Genomic DNA, 22,274 nt, shown 5'->3' on the forward strand with positions numbered 1-22,274 from the left:
GAGATTTTCACACACGTCAGTTTCTAAAGTCTCTAAAAAAAAAATCATACTCAATATAGCAACTCAAATAATCACTCTGTACCTCTGTGTTGAGCTGAAAAGCAACTTAGAACTCACAACGCATCAAACCTTGGGATGGATGAGCTATAGAAGGAGAGGTGCATATAGTGTAGGGTTCCTAATAAAGTGGACAGGGAGATTTCTAAGGCTAATCTCAGTACCGAATAATAATGGAATCCTATCAGAATTCCATTATAAATGTCTGTGTGTGTCAGCTTTAGAGCCAAAATATCAGACACACACACACACACACACACACACTGACTTTTTTTTCACATTTTATCACTTTTATGACCCCTGATAAAACATGCCCCTGAAACAATCGTGAACAACTCAAACCGCACACATCGACCATGCTGTTAAAGTGTCATGAGTAAATATGACCTCGTTAAAGCTAACGGCTCGGTGTCTAATGTGTGTTTTGTTGCCTGCAGATGGAAAGTAGACTGGTTGAGGAAAAGGTAATAGATTTTCTTTTTAAAAAATCACAAAAAAAAAAAGGCTCAAACTGGTGTTAGATTAGATGCTCGGGTCGGTCAGCGTGCTGATCCAGGATCAGTTCTTAGAGATTCATTCGGTAGAATCTACAGCAAGACACTACAGGTGAATTTACAGCCATGATTCGACAACAACGATAATGAATTACATTTAGCCAGTTAACTACTGAGATTCTTTTTTTTTTTTTTTTTTTTGTATTGGAATTGTTATTGAAAATTTTTTTATAAATACTAAAAATAATATTTTAATAAAACAACAATTATATATATATATATATATATATATATATATATATATATACTAAATTGTATATTGTATAATTGTATAATAAACATATATATATATTAATGTGTGTGTGTGTGTGTGTGTGTGTGTGTGTGTGTGTGTGTGTGTGTGTGTGTGTTTTTATATATATAATATAAAATAATATACTATTTTTAAACATTAAAGATCAGGATGTAAAACTGATGGACAACGACTAAATCAAATATTTATTTCACTACGAAAACATTTTACAGAGAAAGAATTTGTTGGAACATTTTATTTATTTGTTTGTTTGTTTGTTTGTTTGTTTGTTTCTGCTGATCAATTAATTAAGATATTTCTAGGCTCTATCACAAAATTACCTTGATGTTATTTCGTTAGTCTAAAATCGAACACGATTTGAAATTTATCAGTCATTTTCTTTCGCTCGATTTTTTTATATAGAAACCAAAATAGTGCGTTTTATCGGTTTTATAAAGGAAATTTCACTGAAAAAAAAAAACCAAAACAAAACAGAAAACTTGCTTTTCAGTGATAGTTGACGTGACCACGTGAGTGGACGGAAATGGACAAATAATCAGTTCTGTTTAGTTTTGATTCTAATGTTGTGTTTTTTTATATCTTTAATAGATGCAATTTATTTAATCTACCTGTAGTGTCTTCTTGGTGATCCTTCATCAGCACTCTGAGAACATTTTATTCATTCTTTAGAGGTCATTCTGTAGTTACTAAACACTAATACCTGCAACCTTGAACTAAAAACCTTCATCTATTTGCTTAGTAGTCTAACAGTCTACTAAAATAAGTCTCCCCTTAAATTATTTACTGTTGTATTGGACACCACAACCAGCACCGTGTGACGCCAGCTGTTGCGATGTATGAACTTCATCAACTCTGAATAATCTTAAAATTATACAGATAAGAATAACTAAAACCCGGTCGACGCTAGGTGAGCAAACACGTCAGCTCTTAGCCGCTACGTTATTCTTGTTGATCAGTCGCTATCATTTACAGACAACAACACAAACACATTCTGACACAATACAAAACAAAACCAGGGATTTTACTTGCGTTAGCTTTACAGAAGTGTTTTTCAAACCAAAATCGGTATTTCTCCTTATACGATGCAAATAGCTAGCGAATGCTTGTCATTTCACATCAGCTAGCTAACGTTGCAAAGCGTGAGCCCACGCTTGAAAATATACAGAACTAAAATAACTATTGATTTATTAGTCGATTAACTGATTGATTAACCGATTGCTTAACTGAGTAAATGGTTGAGCTAAATTATTTAATATTTACCCAGCTACTCAAATTCAATTTACAGTAAATGAAATAGTAGAAAAAAATGGTGGTTTCGATGAATGCTGAGGTGTAAAAAAAAACCTAACAAACATAAATTAAAAATAAAAGTGTAAAAATAATAATAATAATAATAATTAAATAAATAAACAAACAAATAAACAAACAAATAAATAAATAAATTAAAGTGTAGTTCATAATTCAAACCATGTTTGTTGTCTAAAGCCGTTAAAGCTAGTTGTTAGCTAATTTAACGTAGAAGCTCCAGCAAGCAACAAACCAAACAGCAAACAAACGTTTGGTTTGTGACTGCATTGGGGATTTTTAATAAAACTTGCATCTTGATGACCATTTTCTAAACTTATTATATTAGACCACGACTGATCTTTATTTAAACGTGTTTCCTGAATCATATCAAGTCAAACCTTACGGGACACATCAAATAGTAGAAATTTTTATATATATATATATATATTTAAGTATAGAAATTACAAGCGAATGCGAATGAATAAAAAGATGTGATGATGTGGTTTGGTGTGTGTCGTGTTGTTCAGAAAAACCTGCAGACAAAAATCAGAGCAGCGGCGGAGGCTGGAGCAGCTGGAGGGAGAGATGAGACTCCTGACGGCGGTAAAACATCGCTCGTGGAGTTAAAACATGGAAAATTATATTTTAGCAACAGATAAATAAACACCGGCTTGTTTTTTTTTCCCCAAAGACAACATTTTTATGACTAAAAACTGCCCTTAGAATAAAATATGACTAGAATTAATAGCTTTATTTAATCTGTGAACAGTGTATTATGTCACAAATTCTAACAGCCAATCATGTTCCAGTATGCAAATATCTTAATGACGTAACAGTGTATTAAGAAAAAGAGGTAGGATGTGTTCAGGATGTGTTAGTTTTTACTTAAATTTACTCTGTGGTTGCTTCATCCCCAGAGCTCCAGTAACATCACAGACGTCCCAGCATCCTCTGCTTCGTCAGCTCATATCCCAGACACAGCCAGTAGCCACGACCTGGACTCTCACAAACTATTGCGCCACCTCCAGAGTCGCATCAGGCAACTGCAGGCTGACGAGAGCCACACACACACCTACACACCCGGCGGCGTGCGTCTGAACCGCGACCGCGGGAACAGCGAGCTGGCTGGATCCTACCTCGAGACAGTGTGTAACATCACTGAGACTTATTTTCTGATATAAAACATTTTCTGTAGAATTACTAAACAGCACAAAACATTATTATAATTGTAAGAAAATAAGGAAATAACGCACTTTGTTTTTCGCAGATAGCTCCAGCACCGGACAGCTGTGTGACACGACAGAGCTCTGATTTAAGAACGGCCCGGAAACTTAACCTCTGACGTCCGATTTTTTAAATATTTTCTTCTAAAGTGACGTGCTGAGGACATTATAAAGATCATCGTCAGTGACCTGACATCTGACACTTCCATTTCTGTGTAGAATTGCTGCAGTAAATTAAATACATACTCAAAGGCTCACACTTTAAACTGCAACGTGTATCGGCTCTCCTAGCGATAAGAGTCGACTCTTTTAATTCCTAGCCATTTTTACCTAAAGTTATAGTAAAATTAGAAAGGACCTACTGTAATTGCCTGCAATACAACACGACAGACAAACAAACAAGAAAACCCGTTCAGATACGTGAGTCAGCTCTCAAATTTCATCTGAAAGAGTCCGATTCAAAGAGTCGACTCGTTACAGAACATCACTCAATCGGCTAAGGATTTGTTCAGCCATTATAATGGAATTTCCTTCCAGTACAGTGGAAGGTTTGCTTTTGAAAAACCCAGAAGAGAGTAAATGTAAGCAGCTTGTTATGGTTGCTGTGGGTCTTAAATGTTCATCGATGTAAGTTAGAGGCTTTTTTTTTTAATAGCTTCATGTAATGTTCTGTATTCGGTTTATTAAGTGTTTAATGGTTTTAAAAATCAACCAGCTAGACTACGATCCTAATGTGATACGTTTGATTGATCTAACAAATTCATATGACATTCATTCATTCATTCATCTTCTACCGCTTATCCGAACTTCTCGGGTCACGGGGAGCCTGTGCCTATCTCAGGCGTCATCGGGCATCGAGGCAGGATACACCCTGGACGGAGTGCCAACCCATCGCAGGGCACACACACACACTCATTCACTCACACACTACGGACAATTTTTCCAGAGATGCCAATGCATGTCTTTGGATCGGGGGAGGAAACCGGAGTACCCGGAGAAAACCCCTGAGGCACAGAGAGAACATGCAAACTCCACACACACAAGGCAGAGGCAGGAATCGAACCCCCAACCCTGGAGGTGTGAGGCAAATGTTCTAACCACTAAGCCAGTGTGCCCCCCCCCCTTCGTATGACGTATTCGATACGTTCGATACGACTTTATTCGATACGTTCAGGTTTTTCACTGTAAACCTACCACCAATGTCACCAGAAATTGATTCATCAGTGTCCTGAGGAAGCACATGTTAGTCCTCATCTCACTGGATAACAGCTAACTGGACGAACAACAATTCAATCTTGTATAAAATCATATTATTAAATAAAGCTCTTTTCATCTACGTACTGGATTCGTATCGACTGTAATCGAATATCCTGAACTGTTTATTTTCTAGTCTGCATTTTTTTTATTACTATTTTTATTAATAAACACATTCACACTTTTTCGTGAGCACATCTTTAATTTTACTGCAAAACAGGTCTGACTCTGCACACCTTGTTAAAGAGATTGTACATTCAAAAAAGCTGAAAAGCAAACAGAAGAAAGACAAAATATTCACATTACATGTTTTTCTTTACACGTGCGGGCTCAGAGGATGTATGGCAGAATGTTCCGGGTTTTGTGGCTGGGATATTTTGCGAGTTATTTCTAAATTAAAAAAAGAAAAAGAAAATAAAGTGCAGTAACCTTTAGAATGTCGCAATTTCCATAAGCGTTTTTATCCTCTGAAAGACAAAATTTTTGGCAATTTTCTTTCTATTCTGTAAAGAACAGAAAACAACATGAAGTTTAAATATAAACTCGAACAAACTCATCTTTAATATGAAGTTTTAAATGGGTTTAAATTACAGTTTCAGACACAGGATGACATTTCCACAGGGGTGACGGTGTACGCGTGTGGCTCTGATGGCGTAGAGTATATACAAAAATATCAAGAAAGCTGAATACTTGCTTCTGATTGGTCAGAAAGTGATCGATTTTCTGTAACGTCGGCGCTGACGGTGGTCGCAAATCACGGCAAACTGATATCGCGATAAAAAAATAGCTACAAGCGCTCGTTATTTTTATATTACATGTAGCTACTATAGAAACGGCTCGTTCTCGGGGACTTGTCTGGGGAAAGTTTATGGACGGAGTCTCTAGTGTCAGTTTGTTTTTTGCGAGAGAGCGAGCGAAAGAAGAAGCTAGTGAAGGAACCTATGTGAGAACAACTCAAAAACGTTTTCCACAACATGATGTGCAACTACAAATGGACAAGAAGCACGGTCAGTCATGAATAAATTGTAATAACACTGTAATAGTATCAGCGTCGTATAAGAGGAATAAAACATTTCAGGATGTTTCGGTCACTCCGTTCTGACCGAGTGTAATTTGCTCTACGTGTTTTATTCCTTCCTCTACGACAGCAAATTGCTTTACACCTCACCTCTATTACAAGCGAGTGTTAATTCGAAACGCTTTGTTTGTTCGTGAGAAAGAAAGAAAAAAAAAGCAGAAATCCTTGTCATGCGCATGCTACGGACGCCGCAGGTAGACTGCTTTAAATTTCCCCTGAAGTGACGTGTGATGGATAAAGAATTAGTGCGGGAAATCGTAGAGCGATTCAGCCGGTAGTAAGAACACTAAGGAGCTACGAGATTTATTCTAATGTGCTACTGATATGCAGAGTCTGCAGAGATTATCTACGGCTTTCCTGCTATGTAGGTAATGAATCTGTTCTACAATCGAGCCTTTTTTTTTATTGTTTTAAACGGATCAGAACTGGTGAGATAGTGAAGACGAGCAGAAGCGTAAATATTGAGAAATATCCTGTAGGATGGATCGGTGTCGCAGCTGGAAATGAATAGCCGTGTTGTCGCGTTACATCACACTTACGTGGTATCTGCGTTACGGTAATGTTTGGAGACGTGCGTGGTGGTGGTTGAGGAAATCGTAGTAGTGGTGTGTGATACAAATCTTGTGACCGAAATACTGTCTGAAACTGCAAACAATCGATACCTACAGTGTGCGATACGAGACATGGCACCAAAGCTCTCGTTCTCATCTTCGGATTGCAATACGAAAACAACCCCCCGGACCCCACACCACCCCACCCACCCGCCGCAAAATCCTCCGGTCAATGGAGAAAGTCAGTTTCATGCTTGCAGGCTCGAGCCTATAGCTCCATGTCCTCCTCTGTGGAGCCGGAGGCTGCAGACGGGCAGGTGAGTGAGCTGAAGGTGTGTTCGTCTGGCCCTTTAGGAACGGGGATGGGCGTCGGGGTCTGTCTGCACGGGGGCTGCTGTTTACGCTGCTGTCTCTGGAGAGAGTCCTTTAGCTGCTGAGTGATCGGGTCCTCTGGGGGGCGCCACAGCACCAGCTCCATACAGGAATGGCTCCTGAACAGGTGAGGGATATATCAGGCATCAGTATTTTTTGTATTTTCTTTCGATAGCTCTACTCTAAATCTATTTCTGTACCTCGTGTTCTATAAAAAAAATTTTTTCTGGACTTTTCTTTCTTTGCTCCTGACCCACACATGACCCACATACTGTACACGTACATGCGCATGCACCTGCTACGCCAGCGTGGCTGTTCGTGACCGCTGTACATCACGAGTATTAACAGCAGCATCCACTAGGTGGCACTTCAGAGCCCTAACGTCACCTTCCCTGTGGTTTCCACGACAACCGTAAGCTTTAGTGATGAATTTAGGTTCCTCTGTAACACGAGCTGTGTATTTTTAACATATTATATACAAACCCCTAACAAACGTCAAGATATTGAAACATGAAATAATAAAATCAAGATTAATCGTCAGAATGCGTCACAAAAAAAAAACAATACAACAACAACACAATTTTAACGGGAGTGTGTAATATAATAGCATAATAATCATTGTAACTTCTTACACAGATGTTCCACGACATTGAACGTAACTATAAATTTATAAAGCTTACGTCAGTCGTTTGAATCGCTGTCGGTTCGCTGTGGTGGGATGTAGGACAAACTACATCGGGTTGGTTTTTGTTGTGTGTTTTCTTTGTGTTTTATTCCCTACATAATACTCGAATGATGATTTTGAATCTCCTTCAATTTCCACAGTGTGGAGAGAATAAGAGAACCAGTGTGAATGTGGAAGACAGATCAAACTTTAATACTGCTGTTATGAGCTGGATATTAGTTTATGATTATGCTGTAATAATGATGATGATGATGATGATGATGATGATGATATGGTATTAACGCGTGTCCAGTTTTTGTCGAGTTCGGGTGTATGTATCATGTATATTCTTGACAGAGGACACTCACACTGATTGTGCTACTGTATGAGGGAGAATGTCGGCGATGCCGCGCTGTAGCCCCTCCCTCAGGCTGTCTGACAGCACGAGTACAGGTCTGCGCTGAGGCGGCTCTATGTCCAGATCCTCATCGCTGTCATCCTCCAGAGTGATTCTGAACACACACACACACACACACACACACACACACACACACACACACACACGGCCATGCACACGAGCACAAGCACCCTCAGTATGAAACCTGGTCTGCGGCGAGCTTGCGCTCGTGCTGGAGGATGAAACACCACAAACGTGGTGAATTTCATGAATCATACATTCATTAGATAAATCGATACATTTTGGTCAGTTACCCTACGGTGAGCCAGTTAGCTCGTCGTTTTCGATTTGCTCCTGCTCATCTTGTTCACGATATAAATGCATTGTTTTGTCGATTTCTTTTAAATTCGTTATTTTTGTAGATGTTATATAAAATGTGTACAAACCTGAGGAAGTCCTAGCATCTTTCATTTCTCTCGGTCGGTTTTAACTGTAACGTTAATTGCGTGTGCGATGACGTGGTGAGTTAGTTTCGTCAAATCCTTGTTCCTGAATCTGAGACGCAATCTTAACCCAATGGATAAAATCCTACTAGTGACAGACGAATGCTGCCTGATTGTGACGCGTGAGCGTAAGAAGTAAGGTTTTATTCGTCTTCGTTCTTTGTAAACATGAATTTAAAAAAAACTAAATCGCCTGGAATTAAAAATCCCGAGCTACAGATTTATCCGTCTCTGTTTCTCTCAGGTGAATCCGGCTATTCTAAACGGACTCCGTAAGAGTGTGGGTGTGAATCTCTTTGGTTAAAGCTTTATTCGTCTATCTTTATTCCCGAAAATAACCCAAAAGTGACAACTGGTATGTGACTCAGATACTAACAGAACTCTGATCAGTACAAAGTCTCTCACCTGTTCTCGATCTCCTGCAGCTTCCTCTGCGCCGCCTCCACCTCCATACAGGAGCCTTCTGTCTCCACCCTTGATGAAGGTAAAGGGCTCTGACTGTACTGGAGGTTTGGGCACGGCGGGACGGCCGTAGCGCAGTGCTGAACTGTCGTGCACTTGCCCATCCACCCTGAGACCGGTCTGGATCTCGTGTTCTCCAAAGGACAGGATTCTCCTTCGTCCATCATCTTTGGTCTTTTGGCACTGCAGACTCTATACGAGGAAAATAGTTAGCGTCGAAAGTGAAGGAAACACACAAATATATCGAATCAAACATTAATAAAACCAATCGGTGTTTTCATGACCATCTGATCTGACTGCTACAGAAATTCACCATGAAATCGTCACTCAAAAACGTCACTCAAATCTGTCTAAACCAATCGTCCGCTGCCTGTGCGGTCCGCGTCAATCAGCAGACCCCGCCCACAACGCCTCTCTGACTGATCACAGAGCAGCGTGGCTCCATTCCTTCATTTTAACAATAATGAAATACGTATCGTATACGTACTCGTCCTCTGTCCTTCTCCTGTGCTTTCTCAGACATCTCCTCTCCCAGCTCCTAAAACAGATACAGATAACAGATCAGCGTACGTGCGGCAGCTTACAAAAGTGTCGTCTGCTTCTAGGCTCAGGGCAGATAGGAGGCACAGGTGAGGCTGAGCCTCTGTCGTCATATCGTCCAGCCTTAGATACTAGCTTCGTAGTCTTCAGTTCGCAGCGTGTGAGAGTTCACAGAAGAACACAGGAGATGTTTATCCTTGTACTGTATAAGAGCTCTCTTGGATGTTGTGTATAATAATTATACGTTATGTGGTTGAACAAAATGAGGCAGAACTGTCTCAGTGCCTCTTAGTTTCGAGGTCAGTTTAGGCTCGAAGATAGACATTGTTAGAAGAGCCAAAATGCATCACATAAAACAGTAGGAACAAATCATCTCTCAGGTAATGATTGACTATGTGGCTCAAGGGTTAAATACAGAATGCAGCTAAAAGTTTGTGCACTCCTGACCATCACGGCCATATGTGCCACATAGAGCTCAGGGGCTTTGTGCACAGGTGCGTTATCATGCTGGTTGTTTAAAAAGTTTAAGGATGAACCACATATAGGTGTGATTGGGGGTGGGGTGGGGGTGGGTCAATGAACAGTAACAGTGCATAACAAGAGTGTTAGTGTGTAGTAGTGAGAAAGGTGGAGGTGGGAGAGAGAAAAGTCACTTCAGTTATGCCGTGTACAAGCCTGGAGTTACGATACACATCTCGAACACTCACGAGTTGATTGTGGAGCTTCCCGGCAGGCGAAGAGAGTCATTGGTTTGTCCCTTTGAGATGCTCATATCAGAAACGGTGAAGTGTGGAAAGGAGGAGTACATGGAGGGGAAATACGCTATATCCCTACTCCCAGGACTGGCACTCTGCATCCTGTTGGTCTGTAAACAACAACAATAATCATCAATCAAAGGCAATAAATCACACTGATGAATCCTAGAAGTGGCAGTTATTATGATTATATCTACATTAAGATCAATTTTGATCCAGCACACCTTCCTGAGATATTGTAGGTATCAGATATATATATATAGATATCTAACTTTATTAAATCTTAACTCTGAATAATACATCTTTTTTTTATTATTACATAATGAAATACCAATATTAAATATACAGCGTATTTCATAAAGCTCGTTTTCTTATTTCATTTCATGTCAGTGATTTTCTTTATTAAATTTCTTTTAAAAAAAACAAATACAAATAATGTTGAGAATTATTTACAAATAATACAAATACAATTTATTTTTTTTCAAACAAAGAAACAAAAGTTTGGAAATCTACAATGTTTGCGTATTAATGTATTTGGATGAGCAGCCTGTCAGTCATTTCATAGACCCACAATGCTACGTCACATCCTGTAGAAGTTACACATTTCTAACACATTTATAACTCAGCTTTCGGTGAGCTGTATGTCTGAGTCTGTCTGGAAGTGATTTAATGACCTCACGTACTCTTATTAAACATCCATGGCTTGGTGTAGATGGGCAGAAATAGGGGTGGAGTTTAATGAGTAAAAAATAATTCAAATAAATAATTCAAATATCCTTCAACTATTGAAATTTTTTTATAACCTACCTTTACAAAGCTTAACAATACTGAAAGTCATGGCCTAATGGTTAGAGAGTCTGACTCGTAATCCTAAGGTTGTGGGTTCGAGTCTCGGGCCGGCCACGACCGAGGTGCCCTTGAGCAAGGCACCGAACCCCCCAACTGCTCCCTGGGCGCCGCAGCATAAATGGCTGCCCACTGCTCTGGGTGTGTGTTCACGGTGTGTGTGTGTTCACTGCTGTGTGTGTGCGCACTTTGGATGGGTCAAATGCAGAGAACGAATTCTGAGTATGGGTCACCGTACTTAGCCGTATGTCACTTTCACTTCACTTCATAAATAAACAAACAAACAAATAAATAAAATATTATTATTAATATTTTCTTCCATCCTGCCTTAAGTTTGGTATTCTTTATTCAACTCGACATTAAATTATATTTTTAATTTAACACATAAAAAAACTATAATATAATATAATATATATATATATATATATATATATATATATATACATATAAATACACACACACACACACACACACACACACATATATATTATATATATATATATATATATATATATATATATATATATATATATATATATACACACACATACATACATACACACACACAAAATTATATATATTTTTTAAATAACATTTTGTAAACAGTGTAAGTTGTACGCAGCTGATTAACTGTTAATGAATAACATTTAAAAAAAATAAACATCTACCAGATTTTTTTCAGTAAATCTTGCTTACACTGTTCATGTTTATATACTGATTATCTGTAAGTATTGCCATGTTATATATTTCTACCTTGTACACTTCTGTTAAAATGAGCAAGTAGCACAAAAAACATACACAACACTTACATAATATAATAAAAACGTACCTGTGCCTGCTAACACGGCATTAAATAAACATCTGTTTGCTCTTTTAGCTGCATAAATGTGTCTGTAACCACCTATTTATACTAGATGAATAATAATAATAATCATCTGCTATATTGCAGCTGTCAGTTTAATACGCCTATCTGCGGTACAACCCCTTTAACGGACCTAATCCCAAATACAAACATATCCCCTACTATTGTACCCTCGGTCTACGGAGCGAACGCTTCAATACCGCCCTATCTAGTGCACTTGGTTTAAAAAAAAAGCCGCGATTTGGGACAGGACCTCTTATGAGATTAAACTACTTTTGGGCCGAACGCAAGCTGCAAAGTTACACATCCGTACAACAAGCCACAAATACTTATAACACCGCGTAAAATCGTGGTGTTCGAGTCGCTACCTCTAGCAGTAAACACTTACCCGAGTTAGAGAGCAGAGAAATAAGAAGAAAAAACAAAGAAATCTGAAGCTAGCAACTTCGCTACTAGTGACAACAAACATACGCGAGAGTGCGCGTGAGCACGAGAGCACGCGATACGATTCTGGAAGGTGCGGGCTGATGGGATTGTAGTCCGTTAACAGACGTTTTGTAGTCCTTTTCCGAGTATCGTGAAAAATAAGTGCAGAAATCTCGTAGTTTATAGACAGTCGTATTAGATCTTTTTTAATAAGTAGTATTTTACGGCGTTTGATACCGTATTTTTTAATTTGCACGTTTTTTAAGCTTGGTACGTGACGCGCGAGACTGTTCAGTCAACGTATTCAGACGTTCGTAACGTTAGATGACGTACAGAGTGCACTTCCGGTTAAATAGTAAACAAATCCAGTTATTTACAAAACACACAGAATGACACAAAAATTGTTTGTTTGTTTGTTTACTTTTTTGCGATATAATGTAGATGCGTAATAACAACATTATAAAAATAATCTTATTTGCATTTACGCTAACTTTCTCCCTGCCCTTTGTTTTGACACGTTGACACGTGACTGAAGGGTCAGTAACTTTCTGTACGGTGCAGTTACATAGGGACAGAAACGTGTGTTGTCCGTTCAGTGTAAATCCGTATCATGGGGTTGTTTTGTGCATCAGACAAAATGAAGATGTTAATCTGCGTGTTTGCTGCTCTGTTTGCTCTGTGTGCAGCAAACACATGCGGTAATTATTTATTATTATTTATCATCTTTTTATTAGTAGTTTTATCTCCTTTCTCTCTGTCATTACTTATTATTGTTCTAAGCATGATATATTTCAGCAAAGTTCGATTAAAGTTAACTGCAATAACTATAACAATGAGGTTAATAATAATAATAATAACAGTAATAGTAATTATTATTATTATTATTGTTATTATTATTATTATTATAAAAACTAATAATAATAATAATAATAATAACAGTAGTAATTAAAAAATATATGATATATTTCAGCAGTTTGATTAAAGTTAACTGTAATAACTATAACATTCAGGATAATAATAATAATAATAATAATAATAATAATAATAATAATAATAATAATAATAATAATAATAATAAAAACAAAGAATAATAATGGTAATTATAATAATAGTAATAATAATAATATATGATCTATTTCAGCAAAGTTTGATTAAAGTTAACTGTAATAACTATAACATTCAGGATAATAATAATAATAATAATAATAAGAAGAAGAAGAAGAAGAAGAAGAAGAAGAAGAATATATGATCTATTTCAGCAAAGTTTGATTAAAGTTAACAGTAATAACTGTAAAAATCAGGATAATAATAATAATACTATTAAGTATTATAATAAAAACAAATAATAATAATAATAATAATAATAATTAAAAATAATAATAATGATCTATTTGAAACCTTACTAAATAGATTTTAATCAAAAGCTGTTAGTGCAAACAAGTGGTCTCTAATTGTCAGTTTAAAATATGTCATTTTTATATTAGTTTTTATAATACTAATTTATTATAAAATGTAACATGATAATATGCTACTTCATATTTGCTCAATGCAACTAAAATTTAAGGGTTACATTGGATTACATTCTTTAAAAAAACATTTATAAACTGAATTGCATGTTTATTCTTTAAATATTTTTTATTGTTATTATTTATTGCTTGTTTTTTGTTTGTTAGTGTGAGCAGATAAATTATGAATAAATGACCATAATGTAGCTTGAAAGTGAGGTTAAAGATTTCATTTTAATCACTGAGAGTATATTATTATTTTAAGGGGTTAGTTTTTATTTATTTAGAAGTAACGTCTCTTCTCTGTTTTACTCCAACTGATTTAAATGATTATGGAAAAGTTCAGAATTTCATCATCATGGACAGTCTTCTTTGGACTTTGCTCTCTGAGTTTATTTAGCGTGTTTGTACATACATGTTTGAGTGTGTGTGTGAGTGTGTGAGTGTGTGTGTGTGTGTGTGTGTGTGTGTGTGTGTGTGTGTGTGTGTGTGTGCCAGTGTGTACAGCAGTGTGTAGCAGCTATGAGGTATGAACTCTGGTATTTTGTATGATTTTTTCGTGATTCACGCACACTCCAGGAAACTTTCTTACTGTATTGCAAAATTCCCAGCAATCAAGTCAAATGTTTTTCATCTCACTGTGGTCTGTGGTTTAGAAGTCTGCCTGAACTCACCTCATGAAATTGTGCAAGAGGGGAAAAATCTATTAACCCCCAAAAAGCCTGAAAAAAAAAATTCTAAAAAGTAAATAAAAATCATTGAACATTCTATTAAAAATTAAATAAAACACAAATAAATATAATAATGAAAATAAAAAAGTCATATAATAATAATAATAATAATAATAATAATAAGAAGAAGAAGAAGATGTACCGAGCAATGAAGATACAAAAACACCACAATTTTACTAAAAACTAAAACTAAAAATCAGTTTTGTTTAAACAGAACTTCTGAATGTGAATCCACAGCTCCATCACTCCCCAGCTTAGTTTGTGTTTTTTTATTATTATTTATTTATTTATTTATTATCCACAGATTCAGATCATAAAGCTCTCCTTCTCAGGCTGAATCAGGAACTGCTTCGCTCCACCGAAAACCAGGAGTCTCTTCCCAACCCGAGCGTTCACATCGCGCTGCGCCTCTCCACACAGCACAACCTGAAGAAAGAGAGCCAGTACCTCAACCAGCTCAAGACCAAGTTCCATACGGACATTCAGAGGTACTGAGTTTCTGTCTTCAAACTAAATGTTGATTTCAAACCCATTTCTGTTCTCTGAGATGCTCCAAGCGTTCGTTCATCTAAAAAGCAGCTCAGATCTGAGGGAAAAACACACGTCTCACACCGAAAGCCAAGACTTCTGACTCATTTTAGATGAGACTCAGAGCGAGAAAATCATTAATTTATTTGAAAATATCTGATATTGACTCAGCTTCCACATGATATCTGAACCGGTTGAAGAGTTTGAACGCTTGATCCTTAATACTATGTGTTTTGATTTTCACGAAAAAACACGATACATCAGTGTATCAGAATCAGTGGTATAAACTTTTGCACCGGTGTAAAATCCTCATTATTTTGTTTAAAGATATTAGTTTTTTGCCCTACCCTTCAGGAGCAACATATGATGTTTCCCAGAAGGCAAATTTTAACAGTTTTCACCAAGTGTCCTGTTCAAAAGTTTACATCCCCCCGGCTCTTAATGTACCGGTTGCATTCTTGAGCATCAGTGAACTTCGGTGCTATAATCCCTCAGTTTAAGATGTAAAATAAGTGTAAAACAATGGATCTCACTTTTGGAAGAAGGTGCTGAAAAACCAAATAATACGTAGGACATGGTGGATTTTTTGTTGTTGTTGAACTGCTCTGGACAAACCAGGGACTCATGAAGAACGATAACAAAACATAAAAACAGACATTGATCATTTGAGTAACAACACACATCAGTAAGAGTCGTGTGTGTAACCTTTTAACGTGGGTTATTTGTGTCAAAACAGTAATTATTGTGTCTGGTGAACTGTATATTTAAAAACAAGACATATGTGGACTTGTAACCTCAATTGTAACAAGAGCAGTACAAAGTGTCTGTGTTTTGTCTGTCATCCCATCAGCACCCTAAACAACGGGAAGCCTGTGGTGGGTCGCCTTGCCCTCTATGTGATGGCGTTGAAATCTTCCTGCCATGACACGAGCAGTGTGTCTCTGTTGACTGATGAGAAGAGCGAACCATTGCTCACACACCTGAAGAAACAGATGGAGTTAGAGAAGGACTACATGGCATGTGAGTTGTTTCTATCTATCTATCTATCTATCTATCTATCTATCTATCTATCTATCTATCTATCTATCTATCTATCTATCTATCTATCTATCTATCTATCTATCTATCTATCTATCTATCTATCTATCCTCGTCTTTCATTCCTGTTTTGGTCTTCTTAGAAGGAGACGCTGATTACAGCTAATCAGTGTATATAAATTATGTTGTATATCAATGAATATAGAAATGCCTTGCCCTGGTTTCATGAAATTAGTAACAGGAAGTCACAAGAAAAACGGAATCAGGAATGTAACGTGGTCGAGGACAGAACACAGATAACTTTTATACATGATATGTCTAATAAAGTGTCAGGAGCAGGACACGGGGAAAAACTAGGGGAAAAATTGAGCAACGAAAATCCAGAACAAGATACAAGAAAATCCAAAACATACAGTATAATGGAATACACCATGTAACAAATGACACAAACGAACAAGAACGAACAAAAAACACACCCATGACAACGAGTATAAATAGTGGAGGAAATGAGTGAAACATAAGGTTCAGGTGTACAGAGGAAGGAATGGGCTAAGGATCGGATCGGGTCAAAACAAGTAAAAACACAAAACAAGCAAAAGCACATGGTATAGGATATAAAAAAATACCTGCTGGAACATCAGGGAATTGTCCAAACCATCATGACATAAAGTGGCTTACTAAAAAGTGGTAAAGGTCCAAAAAAGTGGCCTAATGTAGTATTTAAAACCCCAACACCAACACTGTATCTGATAACCTTCACAATTAGGTCTAGTAATTAAACTGTGTTTTGTAATCTCATGGTCCGTTTGTGTGTTGTTGTTGTTGTTTTTTCTTTTCATTTTCCATTCAGTCAGCCATCGTCCCCTGACCAACTTCTACCAGTACTCTCTGGGCATTCTGGCTCTGTGTGTAAGCGGAGTGAGAGTGAGCGCTCACGTCAGCCACAAGCTCATTCATGCTGCCCTGCACACTCATTTCAAACACGGTGACTCCGTAAGTGTGGGTGAGTTAACACTGATTGTGTTAATTCCAGGTTTAGATGCTTTTATTCGGAGGCTGATTAAGAAGAAGAAGAATGTGTTAGGACGTGTTTAAATGTGCTATGCTCTCTGACCTTTTTCAGACACCCTTGCGATGGCAGGCATTTCCCTGCAGTGTCTGAAAGAAGCTGCAACGCCGGTTAAAAACAAGGAGGAGCTGGATCAGGCTCTGGCCACCATCAAACAGAAGATTATGGACTCGCAGCGAGCTGATGGACATTTGGGTAATGAGTTCAGCACTGGATTGGCCGTGCAGGTGAGACTTGGGTTGAGCCAGATAGATCAGACAAGTGCTCATCTGGGGTCTGGATGTTGTCTAAAAAATATGAGTTCAAAATATGCAAATCGCAGTGAAAGTGGTGTGTGCCAGTGTGCCTAAAAGTACTGGTGAGGGAGGCGTGGCTTCAGTGCTTGTCTGTCCCACTGAAGGAGGTGTGGCCTCTGTATCTATTAGTCTCACGGAAAGTGTCTGTCTGTCCTTGAGAATGAGGGAGTGGCCTTGAATGTCAGTCTTATCGAAGGGTTCTGTACCTGTCAGTCCTACTAAAGGAGGTGTAGCCTCTATATCTATGAGGATTGTTACGTTTGTCATAACTCATAATTCTGGACATCCAACCAGGAAAAATTAACAGAAAGTCTCCTGTAACTCAGACTTCTTAATCTAAATCTAAGCACATAAAACCATCATGGCCGCTCTTCAGGAGCACGTCTCACCTTTAACCATAGAGATATATTCACTCACTGTTTTGAGGAAGTGAATGTATATCACTCATTTTCATTCATTCGTTCATTTTCTACCGCCTATCCGAACTACCTCGGGTCACGGGGGGCCTGTGCCTATCTCAGGCGTCATCGGGCATTAAGGCAGGATACACCCGGACTAGAGGTGTGAGGCGGACGTGCTAACCACTAAGCCACCCTGCCCCCCTGTATATCACTCATTAAAGTTAAATGGTTAGCGGTCCCATTGAAGGAGGTATGGCCTTTGTAGCTGTCAGTCATGATGAAGAAGTGTAAAATACTGGTTTAATGTGATAAGAAGACCACAAAATTGGAGCGAATATAAGCCACAGAGATGTTCTTATCGCTTTTTGCACCATTTTACTTTTTCAGGCTTTACTGGCAATGGGCAGCAATATAGACAAGTGCGCTAAGCCTATGAAGGCTCTGTGGTCTGACGCCAGAAACGGCTCCTACCACAATGCCATGGCAATCTCTCAAATCCTGCCTGCTCTCCAGCAACGCTCATATCTCCACCTGAAGAACAAGGAATGTCTCAATGAGGACGGTTCGTACAGCTAATACAGTACACTCACCATTCATTTACACCATTCCTTCATATGACTAAAATTACTCTGTAACTGCAGTTAGCACAAACCTCTAACCGGTTGTAAAATACTGGCAGACTTCGTAGCCTCATAACATATAAACTCTGACATAAAATTTCTAATAAAATCTTCACACTCTACAGTACATTGTTTGAATGTGGAATTAGCTGACTTTAAGTAAAACAAAGGAAATCCAACATTATTTTAGGAAACGTCTTATTTTTTGCTTATAAAGAGTCTACCTAGAAGTGAACACTGTTAGTGACAGTGTTCAGAAGTGTCCACGATATAATGTTGTATTCTTTTAAGGTGTAAGTTTACTATGATAACGCTATGTTGCTAAACTGTTTTTCTGCACAGACACTCTCGTTGTGGATGCTGTTCCGGTTATCCTGCCGACCCTGTCGTCTGTTCCTGTGCAGGTGGAGGTGGAGGTGGTGAAAGCAGACGGCACATCCTTCAATTATCAGATCAACGTTCCCAGTGGCGCCTCACTGCTCGAGAGTCTCACGCTGCTTCAGCAACATCAGAAGAACTTCAAGTTTGTCTCATTTAGCTGACAGTTTAAGCGCAAAAAAAAATTCATTGATTATCGTTAAAATATAAACAAACTGATATATAAATAGCCCTGTGATGGGTTGGCACTCCGTCCAGGGTGTATCCTGCCTCGATGCCCGATGACGCCTGACAATAAATATTACTCAGTAAAAAATAAATGCAACTATTACAAACAACTAACTAAAACTAATAATATTGCCTTCAATTTGAACTTTAATGAACCTAATATGTAATGTAATTTTTACATTTTCCACACAAAGTTTGTGTGGATGTTTGTCTAGTTTACAGTTGCTAGCAAGCTAGCAACATAGCTAGTTATATACAAGAGCCTATCTTTATTAGTATGGTCATGTTTGTCGAATAGCAAAATTTTTACTTTATTTCAACCTGATACATAAGTAAAAAAAAAAAATTACCTATGTTATAACACATGACTTAGTAAACCGTGTAATCAATACTTAAAAATTGTAGCCAAAGGACTTTGTTGTTGTTTTTTGTTCCTTTTAATACTTTGGAGAAATATGAGGTAAAAGTACTTGAAATGATCGTGTAAAAACTACTGGGCTTAGAATGAACCCTAAAAATGGTTTAGAAATGCTAGCTAGATCAGTTGCTAATTGGAGAAATGCTAAGTCGCTAGGAAAGTAATCAGATTCATGGGTTTATAAACCATAGATAACATGGGTTTCTAACACAGATTGGTACTTTGCTAATCTTTGTATTACAGATGAATTTAGATGAAACAAACTACTCACATAAGCCAGCTACTGAAGAAAGATTTAAATACTCAAACAAACAAAATATGCTCGCTCTCTCTCTCTCTCTCTCTCTCTCTCTCTCTCTCTCTCTCTCTCTCTCTCTCTCTCTCTCTCTCTCTCTCTGAGCTAATATATAGCTAATTGTAAAAACTACTAATTTAACTAAACTGAGGTTAAACTAATGCTTTGAAGCTAAGTCAGTAGGTTTATGCAGAAGTTTTGCAATGTTTATTTTTTAATCTGATTGTCTGTGTGGCCATTTTGTGTTTATTGCATTCGGTAGTTGTAGCAATGCCCGGTTCGTGCCATTCGGTTTCACAGAGCATATTTTTTTTATGCTGCAGGTTTGAGAAGGAGGACAGTCTGTGGGGGCCGTTCCTTAGCGTAGTAAACGGAGAACAGGCAGGACAGACCGACCGGAGGTACTGGCACATTGCTTCAGATGGACAAGGACTGAATCAGGGTATGACCCACACACTCACAGATATGCTGTTTTAATATACTTGTGAGGACCTTTTGCTGACATAATTATTAATAGATGCTATTCCACATCTACATTTATCCCTAAGCTTAACATCAGCAACCAAATGGAAACCTTTTGGCTCATTACTGTTCCTATCTTTGTGAGGACATTTGGTCCCCACTAAGATATAAAAACAGATCCACAAACACATATTTACACATAAATGCATTTTTATATTTATATACACATACATGATTATATGAACATACTTTATAACCATTGGGAAAACTATTACTAGGAAACTGGGCTATACAAACTCACAACTAGCTGATATCTTGCAGCCTTTTTAGATCTTAGTGTAGAAAGAAGACCGAATTGTCATGATATCGACATTTACCTCAGATTTGTAGTTACATTGCTAAGAAAATACACCGTATGACTAAAATGGCTCTGTAACTGCAGTTAGCATAAATGTACCAGTTAGCATAGTATGTAGCATACTGAGAGACAATGACACACGAACTCTGAGATAAAACTTTTAAATAAAGATGTATTTTGCTTACAGTAGATCTTACTTAAATTTCTAATCAAATCTTTACATTTCATCATTTGATAGTCGATAAACTGCCGCACATTCAATAATTTTTCTGGAAACAAAGTAGTCAAATTATTGATATGGAAAAAGTTTCACTGTAAATTCTTGGCTATAAAGATTTTTTTAATACAATAAGCTAATCTGCTCTCTGCAAATTCTAACCACAATGTTTTAACTCTATGCTTTTTTTAGGCATTAAGGACTATAAGATAGAAGCAGCTCAAAAGATCACCATCAAGAACACCGGCTACTGATCTGGGTCCAAAATAAGACAAGGGGATCTTTTTAATCTGTCATATTAATGGATGTTATATAAAACATTTAGTTCTGATCCACTAATTGAATATTTGATTAAGTTGTATCCATAAAACTCTGAATCTAGCGGTAGTTTGTTACACTGAAACCATTACTACAGTACACTTACTACAGACTGACAGTCAGTTACCTACCATGCTGTTACTATAGGCAATATAGCACTACTACGGCAATACGTAACCCTTTCTCCAGCTACGGCTTCTTCTGGAGCTATTTTTGTTGACGGAGCAAAAAATGGCCGTATTGTGGCAGGTACACAATAAGAATTTCTTGTTTACAAAACTGTTGTATAAATCAACATCAGACTCGTAGTCGTACTGAAAATCCGCGGCCTACAGCCGAATCACGTCCTTGCTGATATTCACTACAACAGGTCGACTGCGAATATGATGATGCGTAGTTACATAATGTAACCTTTTCATGTAACAACTTTAAATTTTTTATTTTGTTTTTATTTTGTTTTTTTTTGTTTTTTTATTTTGTGGGGCATAAAATAGATCAAATCAGTATTTTAATAAAGTCTCTCATTTACTATTTCAAAAAATGATGTTTTTGACTTTTCCTTTTTTTTAGATACATGTTAAAGACAGATTTTAATAAAGTCTTTAGGTACATGTAATGTTATTTATGTATACTTTCAATGAAGTTTAATTACTGATGAAGACAATTGCTAATATATTTTAATGTTTTGTTTATAGATCAGAATAATTATAACGTGTTCTATTTATAAATTGTCTATAATAATAATAATAATAATAATAATAATAATAATAATAATAATAATAATAATAATAATAAGTCCTATTTATAAATTGTCTATAATACTACTACTACTGCTACTACTACTGTACTACTACTAATAATAAATAATGTTCTATTTATAAATCGTCTAATAATAATAATAATACAAATAATAATAATAATAATAATAAGTTCTATTTATAAATTGTCTATAATACTACTACTACTACTGGTACTACTACTACTACTACTACTAATAATAATAATAATAAATAGTGTTCTATTTATAAATCGTCTAATAATAATAATAATAATAATAATAATAATAATAATAATGTGTTCTATTTATAAATGGTCTATAATAATAATAATAATAATAATAATAATTATTATTATTATTATTATAGACCATTTATAAATAGAACACATTATTATTATTATTATTATTATTATTATTATTATTATTATTATTATTATGATTATTATTATTATAGACAATTTATAAATAGGACACATTATTATTATTATTATTATTATTATTATTATTATTATTATTATTATTATTGGCTAAGTACACTGTTAAATCCCGCC

General features: G+C 36.7%; 3 protein-coding genes across 10 annotated transcripts in view; 2 read left to right on the plus strand and 1 right to left on the minus strand.

The window, feature by feature from the left end:
- Positions 1-4,710, plus strand: part of si:ch211-102c2.8 (golgin subfamily A member 6-like protein 22) — a 22,214-nt gene extending 17,504 nt beyond the window's left edge. For 3 of the 7 annotated variants that reach the window (XM_027162743.2, XM_027162746.2, XM_027162744.2), the window contains exons 27-30: positions 495-521; positions 2,679-2,754; positions 3,069-3,296; positions 3,419-4,710. In XM_027162743.2, the coding sequence (XP_027018544.2) occupies positions 495-521; positions 2,679-2,754; positions 3,069-3,296; positions 3,419-3,493 (406 nt within the window). In that variant the 3' untranslated portion in view covers positions 3,494-4,710. The remainder of the gene's footprint in view (positions 1-494; positions 522-2,678; positions 2,755-3,068; positions 3,297-3,418) is intronic. The other 4 variants (XM_047818174.1, XM_027162747.2, XM_047818175.1 and 1 more) reach the window with 4 other exon arrangements.
- A 100-nt stretch (positions 4,711-4,810) lies between these two features.
- On the minus strand, positions 4,811-12,180 carry ccdc117 (coiled-coil domain containing 117). 2 transcript variants are annotated; one of them, XM_027162751.2, is made up of 6 exons: positions 12,047-12,180; positions 9,903-10,060; positions 9,143-9,193; positions 8,599-8,847; positions 7,662-7,805; positions 4,811-6,748 (listed from the first exon to the last, which is right to left on the minus strand). In XM_027162751.2, exons 1-6 carry the CDS (start codon positions 12,125-12,127, stop codon positions 6,526-6,528), a joined length of 906 nt encoding a protein of 301 aa, XP_027018552.2. In that variant the 5' UTR covers positions 12,128-12,180; the 3' UTR covers positions 4,811-6,525. The 2 variants fall into 2 exon arrangements, with proteins under 2 accessions (XP_027018552.2, XP_027018553.1); XM_027162752.2 differs by lacking the exon at positions 12,047-12,180 and adding an exon at positions 11,626-11,974.
- A 38-nt stretch (positions 12,181-12,218) lies between these two features.
- On the plus strand, positions 12,219-21,556 carry tcn2 (transcobalamin II). Its single transcript, XM_027162749.2, has 9 exons — positions 12,219-12,782; positions 14,625-14,808; positions 15,699-15,868; positions 16,736-16,888; positions 17,009-17,181; positions 18,039-18,213; positions 18,614-18,794; positions 19,914-20,032; positions 20,820-21,556. The coding sequence occupies exons 1-9, from the start codon at positions 12,695-12,697 to the stop codon at positions 20,879-20,881; spliced, it is 1,305 nt and encodes a 434-aa protein (XP_027018550.1). The 5' UTR covers positions 12,219-12,694; the 3' UTR covers positions 20,882-21,556.
- Positions 21,557-22,274: the final 718 nt, after the last annotated feature.

The sequence above is a fragment of the Tachysurus fulvidraco genome, chromosome 9, assembly GCF_022655615.1.
Source record: "Tachysurus fulvidraco isolate hzauxx_2018 chromosome 9, HZAU_PFXX_2.0, whole genome shotgun sequence".
NCBI lineage: Eukaryota > Metazoa > Chordata > Actinopteri > Siluriformes > Bagridae > Tachysurus > Tachysurus fulvidraco.